The 16,942-nt window shown below is 40.9% G+C and overlaps 1 protein-coding gene across 1 annotated transcript in view; it reads left to right on the forward strand.

The window, feature by feature from the left end:
- The window catches only part of arhgap42a (Rho GTPase activating protein 42a), a 75,109-nt gene that overhangs the window by 15,095 nt on the left and 43,072 nt on the right, over positions 1-16,942 (forward strand). The window contains exons 5-6 of the mRNA XM_061899375.1: positions 8,611-8,712; positions 14,993-15,103. Of these exons, the coding sequence (XP_061755359.1) occupies positions 8,611-8,712; positions 14,993-15,103 (213 nt within the window). The remainder of the gene's footprint in view (positions 1-8,610; positions 8,713-14,992; positions 15,104-16,942) is intronic.

Genomic DNA, 16,942 nt, shown 5'->3' on the forward strand with positions numbered 1-16,942 from the left:
ACGACTCTCGCTGGCTACGGCGGCGGCGGTCTCTCAGTCCCCGGTCCTCCAGATAAGCGATGGATGTGTCAGGGCGGGGGTCATGGGAACGGACGCGGGGAGGGAGAACGGGCCGCTGGTCACAGACGTAAACATGGCCCGGTGTCTGGTTTCACCGCCGTCCTCCACTTCACCTTCTTCACCAAAGAATTCACACGTTTTAGCGTTCTCATTCTGAAGACTTCTCCCAAATTGTACAAACCCCGTTTCCATATGAGTTGGGAAATGGTGTTAGATGTAAATATAAACAGAATACAATGATTTGCAAATCCTTTTCAACTCATATTCAATTGAATGCACTACCAAAACAAGATATTTGATGTTCAAACTCTTAAATTTTATTTTATTTTTGCAAATAATAATTAACTTAGAATTTCATGGCTGCAACTCGTGCCAAAGTAGTTGGGAAAGGGCATGTTCACCACTGTGTTACATCACCTTTTCTTTTAACAGTACTCAATAAACGTTTGGGAAGTGAGGAAACTAATTGTTGAAGGTTTGAAAGTGGAATTCTTCAATCAATCAATGTTCATTTATATACCCCTAAATCAGTAGTGTCTCAAAGGGCTACACAAACCACTACGACATTCTCGGTAGGCCCACATAAGGGCAAGGAAAACTCACACCCAGTGGGACGTTGGTGACAATGAGGACTATGAGAACCTTGGAGAGGACAACATATGTGGCCAACCCCCCCCCCCCCTCTAGGGGACCGAAAGCAATGGATGTCGAGCGGGTCTAACATGATACTGTGAAAAGTTCAGTCCATAGTGGATCCAACACAGCCGCGAGAGTCCAGTCCAAAGCGGATCCAACACAGCAGCGAGAGTCCCGTCCACAGCAGAGCCAGCAGGAAACCATCCCAAGCGGAGGCGGATCAGCATCGCAGAGATGTCCCCAGCCGATACACAGGCGAGCGGTCCATCCTGGGTCCCGACTCCAGACGAGTGGTCCATCCTGGGTCCCGACTCTGGACAGCCAGAACTTCATCCATGGACATCGGACCGGACCCCCTCCGCAAGGGAGAGTGGGACATAGGAGAAAAAGAAAAGAAACGGCAGATCAACTGGTCCAAAAAGGGAGTCTATTTGAAGGCTGGAGTATACAAATGAGTTTTAAGATGAGACTTAAATGCTTCTACTGAGGTGGCATCTCGAACTGTTACCGGGAGGGCATTCCAGAGTACTGGAGCCCGAACAGAAAACGCTCTATAGCCCGCAGACTTTTTTTGGGCTCTAGGAATCACTAATAAGCCGGAGTCCTTTGAAGGCAGATTTCTTGCCGGGACATACGGTACAATACAATCGGCAAGATAGGATGGAGCTAGACCGTGTAGTATTTTATACGTAAGTAGTAAAACCTTAAAGTCACATCTTAAGTGGACAGGAAGCCAGTGCAGGTGAGCCAGTATAGGTATATATGTATGTATATATGTATATAAAGGTATATACAGAATAGGTATATATGTATGTATATATGTATATAAAGGTATATGCAGTATAGGTATATATGTATGTATATATGTATATAAAGGTATATACAGTATAGGTATATATGTATGTATATATGTATATAAAGGTATATACAGTATAGGTATATATGTATATAAAGGTATATACAGTATAGGTATATATATATGTATATATGTATATAAAGGTATATACAGTATAGGTATATATAAATGTATATATGTATATAAAGGTATATACAGTATAGGTATATATGTATGTATATATGTATATAAAGGTATATGCAGTATAGGTATATATGTATGTATATATGTATATAAAGGTATATACAGTATAGGTATATATGTATGTATATATGTATATAAAGGTATATACAGTATAGGTATATATGTATGTATATATGTATATAAAGGTATATGCAGTATAGGTATATATGTATGTATATATGTATATAAAGGTATATACAGTATAGGTATATATGTATGTATATATGTATATAAAGGTATATACAGTACAGGCGTAATGTGATCAAACTTTCTTGTTCTTGTCAAAAGTCTAGCAGCCGCATTTTGTACCAACTGTAATCTTTTAATGCTAGACATGGGGAGACCCGAAAATAATACGTTACAGTAATCGAGACGAGACGTAACAAACGCATGGATAATGATCTCAGCGTCTTTAGTGGACAGAATGGAGCGAATTTTAGCGATATTACGGAGATGAAAGAAGGCCGTTTTAGTAACGCTTTTAATGTGTGACTCAAAGGAGAGAGTTGGGTCGAAGATAATACCCAGATTCTTTACCGTGTCGCCTTGTTTAATTGTTTGGTTGTCAAATGTTAGAGTTGTATTATTAAATAGAGTTCAGTGTCTAGCAGGACCGATAATCAGCATTTCCGTTTTTTTGGCGTTGAGTTGCAAAAAGTTAGCGGACATCCATTGTTTAATTTCATTAAGACACGCCTCCAACTGACTACAATCCGGCGTGTTGGTCAGCTTTAGGGGCATGTAGAGTTGGGTGTCATCAGCATAACAGTGAAAGCTAACACCGTATTTGCGTATGATGTCACCTAGCGGCAGCATGTAGATGCTGAAGAGTGCAGGGCCAAGGACCGAACCCTGGGGAACTCCACACGTTACCTTAACGTAGTCCGAGGTCACATTGTTATGGGAGACACACTGCATCCTATCAGTAAGATAAGAGTTAAACCAAGACAGGGCTAAGTCTGACATACCAATTCGTGTTTTGATACGTTCTAATAAAATATTATGATCGACGGTATCGAAAGCAGCGCTAAGATGGAGGAGCAGCAACATAGATGACGCATCAGAATCCATCGTTAGCAATAGATCATTAGTCATTTTTGCGAGGGCTGTCTCCGAAGAGTGATTTGCCCTGAAACCGGATTGAAATTGAAATTGTAATTCTTGTAGAGCTTCAGTCGTTCAACAGTCCAGGGTTTCCGCTGTTGTATTTTACGCTTCATAATGCGCCACACATTTTCGATGGGAGACAGTTCTGGACTGCAGGCGGGTCAGGAAAGTACTCCCACACTTTTTTTACAAAGCCACGCTGTTGTAATACGTGCTGAATGTTGCTTGGCATTGTGTTGCTGAAATAAGCAGGGGCGTCCATGAAAAAGTCGTTGCTTAGATGGCAGCATATGTTGTTCCAAAATCTGTATGTACCTTTCAGCATTAATGGTGCCTTCACAGATGTGTAAGTTACCCATGCCTTGGGCCCTAATGCACCCCCATACCATCACACATGCTGGCTTTTCAACTTTGCATCGATAACAGTCTGGATGGTTCGTTTTCCCTTTGGTCCGGATGACACAATGTCGAATATTTCCAAAAACAATTTGAAATGTAAACTCGTCAGACCACAGAACACTTTTCCACTTTGCATCAGTCCATCTTAGATGATTTCGGGCCCAGAGAAGCCGGCGGCATTTCTGGATGTTGTTGATAAATGGCTTTCGCTTTGCATAGTAGAGCTTTATGTTGCACTTACAGATTTAGCAACAAACTGTATTTAGTAACAGTGGTTTTCTGAAGTGTTCCTGAGCCAATGTGGTGATATCCTTTAGAGATTGATGTTGGTTTTTGATACAGTGCCGTCTGAGGGATGGAAGGTCACGGTCATTCAATGTTGGTTTCCTGCCATGCCGCTTACGTGGAGTGATTTCTCCAGATTCTCTGAACCTTTTGATGATATTATGGAGCGTAGATGTTGAAATCCCTAAATTTCTTGCAATGTCACTTTGAGAAAGGTTGTTCTTAAACTGTTTGACTATTTGCTCACACAGTTGTGGACAAAGGGGTGTACCTCGCCCCATCCTTTCTTGTGAAAGACTGAGCATTTTTGGGAAGCTGTTTTTATAGCCAATCATGGCACCCACCTGTTCCCAATTAGCCTGCACACCTGTGGGATGTTCCAAATAAGTGTTTGATGAGCATTCCTCAACTTTATCAGTATTTATTGCCACCTTTCCCAACTTCTTTGTCATGTGTTGCTGGCATCAAATTATACAGTTAATGATTATTTGTAAAAATAAACGCGTGCTTAAAAATGCACGCGTTTAGTTGTGTTCAGTGTTAAAAAAAATATTATATGGCTTTTACGGAAATACATTTTAAGATATTTGGCTTTTTGGCTCTCTCAGCCAAAAAGGTTCCCGACCCCTGCTCTAGCGGGCGACTTTTCAAATGATGCTACGAATTAGCAGTAACGCTACTCTTTGTCGCAACCCTTTTATTTGACATATATGGATAAATAGTCCTTGATGCCATCCACGCAGTCTTGGGAGAATGTTTTGCTGTTAAATCGCGTCCAAACTTGCAAAGTGCACGAGATTGGTGAAATGCTTACAACATTGACAGCTAGAATTTTTTTGTGGACATGTTCCATAAATATTGATGTTAAATATTTCTTTTTTTTGTGAAGAAATGTTTAGAATTAGGTTCGTGAATCCAGATGGATCTCTATTATCATGGGTCATCATGGGTGTGAGTTTTCCTTGTCCTTATGTGGGACTCCCGAGGATGTCGTAGTGGTTTGTGTTGTGGTTTGTGCAGCCCTTTGAGACACTAATGATTTAGGGCTATATAAGTGAACATTGATTGACTGATTGATTACGGTTGTCTGTTCAACATCTTCCCGCTTGAAGCCAAACCACCGCCAGACGATGGACCCACTGCTGTTTTTCTTTGGGAATTAATTCTTCCTCTATTAGAGGGGTGCCCATTACGTCGATCGCGAGCTACCAGTCGACCGCGGGGGGTGTGTCAGTCCATCTCCAGCCAGGCTTTTAAAAAAAATAGACCTAAAAATGAGTGATCATCAATCTTCACCAAGACGTCACTTAAATGACATTCACGGTACCGGAGGGTCTTGTGAGATGACGCTGGCTGCTGCAAGATCATTATTATGAAAATATGACCGAGAGGAAGGCGAGAAACACTTTTTATTTCAACAGACTCTCGCGCCGTACCTTCCGTCAAAACTCTAAAGGCCGACTGCACATTTCCTATCTTCACAATAAAAGCCCTGCTTCATGCTGCCTGCGCTAACTAAATACAGAGTCTCGGAAAACTGGCGTGCACAAGCGATCCCTCAGAAAGCTGGCGTGCACATCACTTGTGCACGCCAGCTTTCCGAGACTCTTATTTTGTTAGCGCAGGCAGCATGAAGCAGGGCTTTTATTGTGAAGATAGGAAATGTGCAGTCGGCCTTTAGAGTTTTGACGGAGGGGACGGCGCGAAAGTCTGTTGAAATAAAAAGTGTTTCTCGCCTTCCTCTCTGTCATTTTTTCATAATAATGAACTGGCAGCAGCCAGCGTCATCTCACAAGACCCTCGGGTGCCGTGAATGTCAATCAAGCAAGCTACGGAATTTGCCGCCAATGTTTTTCTTGTAAAGTGTATGGAAGCTGGATGAATTAGATGCCAAAAACCAACCACTTTCATGTGGTATTGTACAGAAAGGACAACTTTTTTTCTCCTCCATTTGAACATGTGGGCGTTATCATCATTACTGTCTGATTCCAATCAATGCAAGTCATCAGAATCAGGTAATACACCAACTTATATTCTTGTCTTCGTGAAAGAAAGACATCTATATGTGTTACACATGCTTGTATTATCATTAAACACATTTAACTTGTTTACAAAAATGTCTCTTTCATATATAAATAAATATAAATGATATATATAAATGAGGTAGATCCCCTCGAGTTGGTCAATTGAAAAGTAGCTCGGCTGCAGAAAAAGTGTGGGCACCCCTGCTCTATTAGTTACCAGATTCGCACTTTCTTTCTCTCGTATTACCACCCATACTGCTCCACTAGCATCACAGTTAATGTTACCCATTCCGCTACCTGTCTACTCCGCGAGGGCGTATACGTATTTGACGTATGTAAGAATGTGGGCTTGTTTTATGTCTCTGTGCAAAGAGTGAGAAGAGCCTGTAGTGTAATGCCCGCAGATAAAAGCAACTGTATACTCCAATATCAGGAAATAGTCACGTTCTATATCGCACAGAGACAAAGCCGCGATATATGGAGTATATTCCATACATGGCCCCGCCCCACGTGAGATCAGACACGCTCCTGTGAGTGTAGAATGTGGCGGGAGTGTGCGAGGCTGCAGCTGCTCTGGACTCCACTCAAACACGTCCGCATTGTGTTGATTAGTCATGTTTCAACGGCATGAACTAAATATTGACGCTAGCTGGGAGCTGGAACCTTCTTTTTTCTTTTTTTAGGGCCCGCATGGCCCATTGCAAGAGGACTCCCACATTGCCAAAGGACCTATTGAATTTCGTGCGTTTTATTATTATTATTATTCTTTATTATTATTATTATTCCGCCGCCTCTTTGAACTGTAATTTCCCCCCCTCACCATGCTTCAAAACCCACCAAATTTCACACACTCATCAGAACTGGCGAAAATTGCCATCTAATAAAAAAAAAAAAACCTCAAAAATGCTCTCTAGCGCCCCCTACGAAAAAAAATAACAGACTGCTTGTAACTTCCGTTAGCAATGTCGTAGAGCAGGGGTGCCCACACTTTTTCTGCAGGCGAGGATCTACCTCATTTATATATATCATTTGTATTTCTTTATTTATGAAAGAGACATTTTTGTAAACAAGTGAAATGTGTTTAATGATAATACAAGCATGTGTAACACATATAGATGTCTTTCTTTCACGAAGACAAGAATATAAGTTGGTGTATTACCTGATTCTGATGACTTGCATTGATTGGAATCAGACAGTAATGATGATAACGCCCACATTTTCAAATGGAGGAGAAAAAAAGTTGTCCTTTCCGTACAATACCACATGAAAGTGGTTGGTTTTTGGCATCTAATTCATCCAGCTTCCATACACTTTACAAGAAAAACATTGGCGGCAAATTCCGTAGCTTGCTTGATTGACATTCACGGCACCCGAGGGTCTTGTGAGATGACGCTGGCTGCTGCCAGTTCATTATTATGAAAAAATGACAGAGAGGAAGGCGAGAAACACTTTTTATTTCAACAGACTTCCGCGCCGTCCCTTCCGTCAAAACTCTAAAGGCCGACTGCACAGTTCCTATCTTCACAATAAAAGCCCTGCTTCATGCTGCCTGCGCTAACAAAATAAGAGTCTCGGAAAGCTGGCGTGCACAAGCGATGTGCACGCCAGCTTTCTGAGGGATCGCTTGTGCACGCCAGTTTTCCGAGACTCTGTATTTAGTTAGCGCAGGCAGCATGAAGCAGGGCTTTTATTGTGAAGATAGGAAATGTGCAGTCGGCCTTTAGAGTTTTGACGGAAGGTACGGCGCGAGAGTCTGTTGAAATAAAAAGTGTTTCTCGCCTTCCTCTCGGTCATATTTTCATAATAATGATCTTGCAGCAGCCAGCGTCATCCCACAAGACCCTCCGGTACCGTGAATGTCATTTAAGTGACGTCTTGGTGAAGATTGATGATCACTCATTTTTAGGTCTATTTTTTTTAAAAGCCTGGCTGGAGATCGACTGACACATCCCCCGCGGTCGACTGGTAGCTCGCCATCGACGTAATGGGCACCCCTGTCGTAGAGACATGAAACCAACACCTCTATGTAGGACTGACTTAGACCTAGATTTCATAATTTTACTTTATACGGCAAAAATCGAAAAAAAATTGGCAAAAACTCCTTCAAAGCAAAATTTGCTTAAAAAAATGCAATTTTTGCCTCTTTGCGCCGTATTTTGACCCTCTCAAAATGCTTCAAAACTCACTAAACTTGACACACACATCAGGACTGGCAAAAATTGCGATCTAGTAAAAAACCAAAACTCAAAATTGCGCTCTAACGCAATTTTTGACTAAAACACAGAAAAAACTGCTCCTAGGAAGAAAACACAAACAAAACTGCCTGTAACTTCCAGTAGGAATGTTGGAGAGACATGAAACAAAAACTTCTATGTAGGTCTCACTTAGACCTACATTTTAATAACTAACATCCTTCAGCAAAAATCAACAGGAAGTTGGCAATTACCCCTTCAAAACAAAAGTTTTGTAAAAACCCGTCACCTTTCTTCAAACGTTATCTCCTCTGAGCCCGTTTGTCGTTTCGGCTTCAAACTCGCACAGGAGAGAGTTTGAACCCTTCTGATTAAAAGTTATCGCAAAAGTTTTGATTACTGCTCCGGTTTTGATTTTAAGACCCTTCAAAGATCAACTGCTGCGCTGCTGTTGTCTCAAGATGGCTACTACCACTGGACAAATGTATTGGGACACTTAGGACTAAAACTAGGCAAAAGTATTGGGACACTTATGGCTAACAGTAGACAATGACAATGTGAAATGGAATTGAATATTTTTTGTCCTCAAAATTCTACACACAATACCCTATAATAATAGCACATACTATCCATGCTTCTACCGCTTATCCGGGTTTGGGTCGTGGGGGCAGCAGCCAAAGGCGGGCCCGACCAACGCTGCTTGCAGCTTGAATTTCTTTATTTTTTTTTTTTTTAAACAAAACATCACACACAAAAATGCCGATATCTCACGCTTGTTTATTACGTCACTAGTTCCTAGTTGTGATTGTTGTCCATCCGTCTCCGACAGGAGGGAAAGAAGCAGTTTGACAAGGAGACGGAGAGGTACTACTCAGTCTTGGACAAGCACCTCAGCTTGTCCCCCAAGAAGAAGGAGTCACAGCTGCAAGAGGTAACCGACACAGTGTTTAACTCCAGAAAATGTGTTAGTTAAAGGGGAACATTATCAGCAGACCTATGTAAGCGTCAATATATACCTTGATGGTGCAGAAAAAACACCATATATTTTTTTAACCGATTTCCGAACTCTAATTGGGTGAATTTTGGCGAATTAAACGCCTTTCCGTTTATCGCTCTGGAGGGGATGACGTCAGAATGTGACGTCGCCGAGGTAACACACCCACCATTTTCATTTTCAACACATTACAAACACCGGGTCTCAGCTCTGTTATTTTCCCTATTTTGGACTATTTTTCGGAACCTACGAGACATCATGCCTCGTGGGTGTGTTGTCGGAGGGTGTAACAACACTAACAGGGAGGGATTCAAGTTGCACCACTGGCCCGAAGATGCCAAAGTGTCTGCCGCCAGACCCCCATTGAATGTACCAAAGTGTCTCCACATTTTACCGGAGATGACAGACATGGCACAGAGATGTATGGATAACCTGCAGATGCATTTGCAACGATAAAGTCAACGAAATCACAAAGGTGAGTTTTGTTGATGTTGACTTATGTGCTAATCAGACATATTTGGTCGCGGCGTGACTGCCAGCTAATCGATGCTAACATGCTACGCTAATCGACGCTATCATGCTATTTACCGGCGGTGCTAAGACAGACATGGCACAGAGATGTATGGATAACCTGCAGATGCATTTGCAACTATAAAGTCACAAAAATCACAAAGGTGAGTTTTGTTGATGTTGACTGCCAGCTAATCGATGCTAACATGCTATTTACCGGCGGTTCTAAAGCAGACATGGCACAGAGATGTATGGATAACCTGCAGATGCATTTGCAACAATAAAGTCAACGAAATCACAAAGGTGAGTTTTGTTGATGTTGACTTATGTGCTAATCAGACATATTTGGTCGCGGCGTGACTGTCAGCTAATTGATGCTAACATGCTACGCTAATCGATGCTAACATGCTATTTACCAGCGGTTCTAAAGCAGACATGGCACAGAGATGTATCGATAACCTGCAGATGCATTTGTAACGATAAAGTCACAGAAATCAGTTTTGTTGATGTTGACTGCCAGCTAATCGATGCTAACATGCTATTTACCGGCGGTGCTAAAGCAGACATGGCACAGAGATGTATGGACAACCTGCAGATGCATTTGGAACTATATTACGATTCCTTCCACCCACATTTATTGCGAAACAAACACTTACCAATCGACGGATTTAAGTTGCTCCAGTGTCACGAGATGCGAAAGTCCTGATCGTGTGGTCCGCACATTTTACCGGCGATGCTAACGCAGCTATTCGGGCATGCTATGGCTATGAATAGCGTCAATAGCTATTCGCTCAATAGCTTCAGTTTCTTCTTCAATACTTTCATACTCCAACCATCCGTTTCAATACATGCGGAATCTGTTAAATCGCTGAAATCCGAGTCTGAATCCGAGCTAATGTCGCTATATCTCGCTGTGGTATTCGCCATTGTTTGTTTACATTGGCAGCACTGTGTGACGTCACAGGGAAATCGATAGTCGCATCGCAAATAGCGAAAATCAAGCACTTTAAAGCTTTTTTTAGGGATATTCGGAGACCGGTAACATTTAGAAAAAAAATACAACATGCCACTGGGAACTGATTTTTAATATTTTTTAACCCTTTTGAAATTGTGATAATGTTCCCCTTTAAGGTGGTGTCTCTCCAGGGGGAAGGGGGCTGGGTGGGTGTAAGGAACAGTGTAATTTGGCCTGTCGGCACCATCACGTCTCCGTCTCATCGCTGCCTGGTGGGGGGGCAATAGACTACCGACTGTGGTGAAGTAGGCCGGCTTCGTCGCGTGAAATAGCCTACAATTTTTGTCTGTGTTTTCCGCTCCGTATGCTGAGTGGCAATACACGATATATATCGCGATATTTTTTCCGGAAAGTAAAAACAAAACACAGTTACCTGAGGTACTAAATGTGTCATTATTTTTGACTTAGTAAATATTGACTTACTAAGACAAGATAAAGACTAAATCAGGGGTACGGAACCTGTGTCTCTAGAGCAGGGGTGTCAAACTCAAATACAGAGTGGGCCAAAATTTTAAACTGAACAAAGCCGCGGGGCAAGGTTGAACAAATGAACCTTTTAATCGGGACCCAAACAAGTTTTGCATTGAATATTGAACAAGCAAGGCTTGTATAACTTTAAAGTGACATGCAAAATCGATTTTCAAATAATAAAAATAATAATGATAATTTAAAAATATCAATGGTATATTAAATGAAAAAAAAATAAAAATTGAATGCCTCTTTCCTATTTGCAGCTTTCTGATGTAAATATCAACATTAACTTGGCGGGGTTTGGTGTATATTGTGGCATCCCGGAAGAGTTAGTGCTGCAAGGGGTTCTGGGTATTTGTTCTGTTATGTTACGGTACAGATGTTCTCCCTAAATGTGGTTGTCATTCTTGTTTGGTGTGGTTTCACAGTATGGCGCATATTTGTAACAGTGTTAAAGTTGTTTATACGGCCACCCTCAATGTGACCTGTATGGCGGTTGACCAAGTATGCCTTGCATTCACTTGTTTGCTTGTAAAGTCCGCATATAGTATGTGACAATGTTTGTATGGAGAAAAAGCGGACGGGACGACAGGTTGTTGAGGACGTTGAATGCAGTGCCTTTAAGGCACGTCCCCAATGTTGTTGTTTGGGTGGAAATCAAGAGAAATTCGGGAGAATGGTATTTTCGGCAAGGGTACTGAAATTCGGGAGTCTCCCGGGAAAATCAGGAGGGTTGGTAAGTATGAGTATTAGCGGTGAATGCGGTGTTATAATAATGGCGGGCCAGCTCTAATGTTAATTTGATATTGCCTCAAGGGCCAAATTAAATTAGACGGTGGGCCAAATTTGGCCCGCGGGCCAGAGTTTGACACCCATGCTCTAGAGCCAGATGCTGCTCTTTTGATGACTGCACCTGGCTCTCAGATAAATCTTAGCTGACATTGCTTAACACGATAAGTAATTAATAATTTCGCTGGTAATCACATTGTTAAAAATAAAATTGAAATTATAAAAGATTCTCATGCATTTTTATCCAACCATCTGTTTTCTATCGCACCTGTTCAAGATGTTGCATTAATGGTAAGAAATATTATATTTATTAGTGGTTAACTTGAGAATAATGTTATTAAAAGGAATAAGAGATTTAATATACTCTAAAAATGTAGGTCTTACTTAAAAATGCATGCATTTAGTTGTATTCATCCATCCATCCATCCATTTATTTCTACCGCTTATTCCCTTTTGGGGTTACAGGGGGCGCCGGCGCCTATCTCAGCTACAATCGGGCGGAAGGCGGATTACACCCTGGACAAGACGCTAACTCATCGCAGGGCCTAGTTGTATTCAGTGTTAAAAAATATTATATGGCTCTCACTGAAATACTTTTTGAAATATTTGGCTTTCATGGCTCTCTTAGCCAAAAAGGTTCCCGGCCCCTGGACTAAGTCAAATTAATGACTTACTGTAAATAAGCATTTGCAATAAGCGTTTGAAAAAGAGTTAAAAGTGGGGCCTAACTCATCATGCTTAATTTACAGGACAAAAAAATATTTTCATTTATTTATTTTCTTTTTTAAGATTTTAGTTTAGGCGGGGGCCCTTTGTTGTTAAGCCTTAGTAGGCATTAAAGGCCTACTGAAATGAGATGTTCTTATTTAAACGGGGATAGCAGGTCCATTCTATGTGTCATACTTGATCATTTCGCCATATTGCCATATTTTTGCTGAAATTATTTAGTAAAGAACATCGAAGATAAAGTTTGCAACTTTTTGGTCGCTAATAAAAAAGCCTTGCCTGTACTGGAAGTAGCAGACGATGTGCGCGTGACGTCACGGGTTGTGGAGCTCCTCACATCCTCACGTTGTTTACAATCATGGCCACCAGCAGCGAGAGCGATTCGGACCGAGAAAGCGACGATTTCCCCATTAATTTGAGTGAGGATCAAAGATTCGTGGATGAGGAAAGTGAGAGTGAAGGACTAGAAAAAAGGAAAAAAAAGACGAGGCCAGCAGCAGCGAGAGCGATTCGGACCGAGAAAGCGACGATTTCCCCATTAATTTGAGCGAGGATCAAAGATTTGTGGATGAGGAAAGTGAGAGTGAAGGACTACAAAAAAGAAAAAAAAAGACGAGGCCACCAGCAGCGAGAGCGATTCGGACCGAGAAAGCGACGATTTCCCCATTAATTTGAGCGAGGATCAAAGATTCGTGGATGAGGAAAGTGAGAGTGAAGGACTAGAAAAAAGAAAAAAAAAGACGAGGCCACCAGCAGTGAGAGCGATTCGGACCGAGAAAGCGACGATTTTCCCATTAATTTGAGCGAGGATCAAAGATTCGTGGATGAGGAAAGTGAGAGTGGAGGACTAGAAAAAAGAAAAAAAAAGACGAGGCCACCAGCAGTGAGAGCGATTCGGACCGAGAAAGCGACGATTTCCCCATTAATTTCAGCGAGGATCAAAGATTCGTGGATGAGGAAAGTGAGAGTGAATGACTAGAAAAAAGAAAAAAAAAAGACGAGGCCACCAGCAGCGAGAGCGATTCGGACCGAGAAAGCGACGGTTTCCCCATTAATTTGAGCGAGGATGAAAGATTTGTGGATGAGGAAAGTGAGAGTGAAGGACTAGAAAAAATAAAAAAAGAAAGACGAGGGCAGTGGGAGCGATTCAGATGTTATTAGACAAATTTACTAGGATAATTCTGGAAAATCCCTTATCTGCTTATTGTGTTTCTAGTGTTTTAGTGAGATTATATGGTCGTACCTGTAGAACCTGAAGGTCGGTCCCGCACCAGTCGACGGGTGGTGGCGATGCCCATCTCTGCCCTTCGCAAGGGACCCTCTTCGAAACACGATCTTTCGAAATGATCGCTGCATAATACACTGTACTTTGTGTGTGTGGTCCAATCCAACCGCGTTCGCTCGACCGCTCTGTTCCATAGTAAAGCTTGACTGTCATCTTTCGGGAATGTAAACAATGAAACACCGGCTGTGTTTGTGTTGCTCAAGGCAGCCGCAATACACCGCTTCCCACCTACAGCTTTCTTCTTTGACGTCTCCATTATTCATTGAACAAATTGCAAAAGATTCAGCAACACAGATGTCCATAATACACTTCAACTGTGAGAGACAGAATGTGGACAAAAATCCAGGAATTCACATTGTAGGAATTTCAAATAATTTATTTGTAAATTATGGTGGAAAATAAGTATTTGCTCAACCATTCAAAGCTCTCACTGATGGAAGGAGGTTTTGGCTCCAAATCTCACGATACATGGCCCCATTCATTCAGTCGTCCTGTCCCCTTAGCAGCAAAACAGCCCCAAAGCATGATGTTTCCACCCCCATGCTTCACAGTAGGTGTGGTGTTCTTGGGATGCAACTCAGTATTCTTCTTCCTCCAAACACGACGCATTGAAAATAACGGTATTCATATATACATACATATAAACATATATGTGTGTGTGTGTGTATGTATATTTATTTATTTTTTTAGTATATATATATATATAGATATTGTATGTATGTATATATTTGTATATATGTGTATGTATGTATATCATATATATGTATATATATGAGATATATGTGTATATATATAATATATATGTATATATATGTATGTATATGTGTATGTATATATGTGCATATAAATATGGGTATATATGTATGTATATATGTGTATATATATGTATATACATATATATATTTATATATATGCACATATATATATACGTATTTACATATATATGTATATATATATGTATATACATATATATGTAAATACGTATATATATATATATATATATGTATATACATGTATATATACATACACATATATATACATGTATTGGAACAATATCCATCTTGCTATTTGGACGGCTCCCTCTTTAACACGTTTTAAATCACGTCTTAACACATATTTTTGCTCTTTGGCTTTTTTAAACCAGCATGGGAGTTTTGTGATTTTAGTCTACTTTATTTTGTCTGATGTATTTTATGTGTATTTTATAGTTAAATATGTTATATTACCGACTCTTCTAGTTTGCATGTCTCAACTTTTGTGCAGCACTCTGTGAAACTTCTATTGTTTTTTGAAATATGCTATATAAACAGAGTGGATTGGATTGGATTGGTCACACACACACACACACACACACACACACACACACACACACACACACACACTTCCTAACACACACAGCGCTAAGTGGGATGTCGTTGCAGGCCGACTCGCAGATGAGCAAAGACCGGCAGGTGTTCTACGACGCTTCACTGCAGTATGTCTTCAAGATCCAAGAGGTGCAGGAGAGGAAGAAGTTTGAGTTTGTGGAGCCGGTGAGGACTCACACACACTATAGATCCACTAGTTATCGTCTGGGCACCAATATTTGGCATTTTCACGTGCATCGGTATCGGCCTCTTTTTTTTATTTATTTAATTTTTTCACTCCTACATCAGCAGATACAAAATGCATATGACGTCACATCCGTTTTTTTCCTTCTTGGCGGTTTATTCCACAGGATGGTGGAGCACGTGATTGTGAGTGTAGAGTTTGATCAGAAAATGTCGTATAGCTGTTCTGTTCTTGGGTGTTGCAGTCGTTCAAAAACTTTGAAAGAGCCATATTGGACCAAAAATACACAAAACAAATCTGTGTGGAGCCGCAAAAAATCAAAAGCTGTATCTACCGTATTTCCTTGAATTGCTGCCGGGGCGCTAATTAATTTAAAACCTCTTCTCACTCTGGCGCTTACCAAAGGCATGCGGTAAATTTAGGCCTGCGCTTATAAATTTGAGTGTGATGTAAGGATACCATCATGAAAAGCACATTTACTAAAAAAATTGTTATTATGGTCTTACCTTTACTTATAAATGAAATCTATGCGCAGCTCCTTCTGATCAAAAGCATCCATAACTTGTTTATATCAGTTGTTTATCAGTTTTAAAAGTCTCGATGGAGATCTTCCTTTATTACCTCCTGCTTCGATTGAAAGTCCAGTTTAGAAAACTGTTTTAGATAGATAGATAGTACTTTATTGATTCCTTCAGGAGAGTTCCTTCAGGAAAATTCAAATTCCAGCAGCAGTGTACAGAGTTGAGATCAATTTAAAGAAAAAAGTAAAAAGTAAATAATGGGGGTTTAAAAAAAGAATAAAAACAATGGGAATAACAATATAACAGTAAAATAATTTTATTTTAGATATGTAATCCTCCATGTTAAAAGTGCAAACAAGAGGAAAAAAATTAACTCACGCTTGCTGCTTGTTGTCACTTTCAACAAGCAGCAAGCGTGTATATAGCTCGGTTGGTAGAGCGGCCGTGCCAGCAACTTGGGGGTTGCAGGTTCGATTCCCGCTTCCGCCCTCCTAGTCACTGCCGTTGTGTCCTTGGGCAAGACACTTTACCCACCTGCTCCCAGTGCCACCCACACTGCTTTAAATGTAACTTAGATATTGGGTTTCACCATGTAAAGCGTTTTGAGTCACTAGAGAAAAGCGCTATATAAATATAATTCACTTCACTTCTTCTGCAGCCGGGTAGTCGCAAGAAGGATCACTAGCGCCCTCTAGCACCCGGAGGCGGGAGTCATTTAATGACTCATATTTGACACACGCAGCTACGGTATATTAATAAAACATAGCTGCTTACTGATCTTTTTAGCATATTTAATAGCTTGGACCTTAAATCCTACTGAATAGCACTTAATCTTCTTCCCTTTATGCGATTTCAAAATATTGAAATCAGCCTCCTCCATTTTGAAAATGATGACAGGTGAAGTGTCACTCGTGACGTGACGCGTTTGACCCGGTGGAAATTCTAGACATGCACTAATAAAAATACTATTTTTTGCTAAACGAGTTTGACCCGGCGTTAATCCAGAGCCGACGGTAATGCTAAGCATGCGCTAATTATTTTGCGAAACGAGTTTGACCCGGCAGTAATTCTAGGCAGGCACATACTATATACCCGGCGGCCATTCAAGGAAGTACGCTAAGTCTTATAATGAAGGCAACACATGACATAACTCGCTGGAATATAAAGACAATATAACATACATCCACAAATGCTTATGCAAAAGTGCAATATATTTATCTGTACTGTAATCTATTTATATAGGGGGCGGCATAGCTCGGTTGGTAGAGTGGCCGTGCCAGCAACTTGAGGGTTGCAGGT

This window comes from Nerophis ophidion, linkage group LG04 (genome assembly GCF_033978795.1).
Source record: "Nerophis ophidion isolate RoL-2023_Sa linkage group LG04, RoL_Noph_v1.0, whole genome shotgun sequence".
In the NCBI taxonomy this organism is placed as follows: Eukaryota; Metazoa; Chordata; class Actinopteri; order Syngnathiformes; family Syngnathidae; genus Nerophis; species Nerophis ophidion.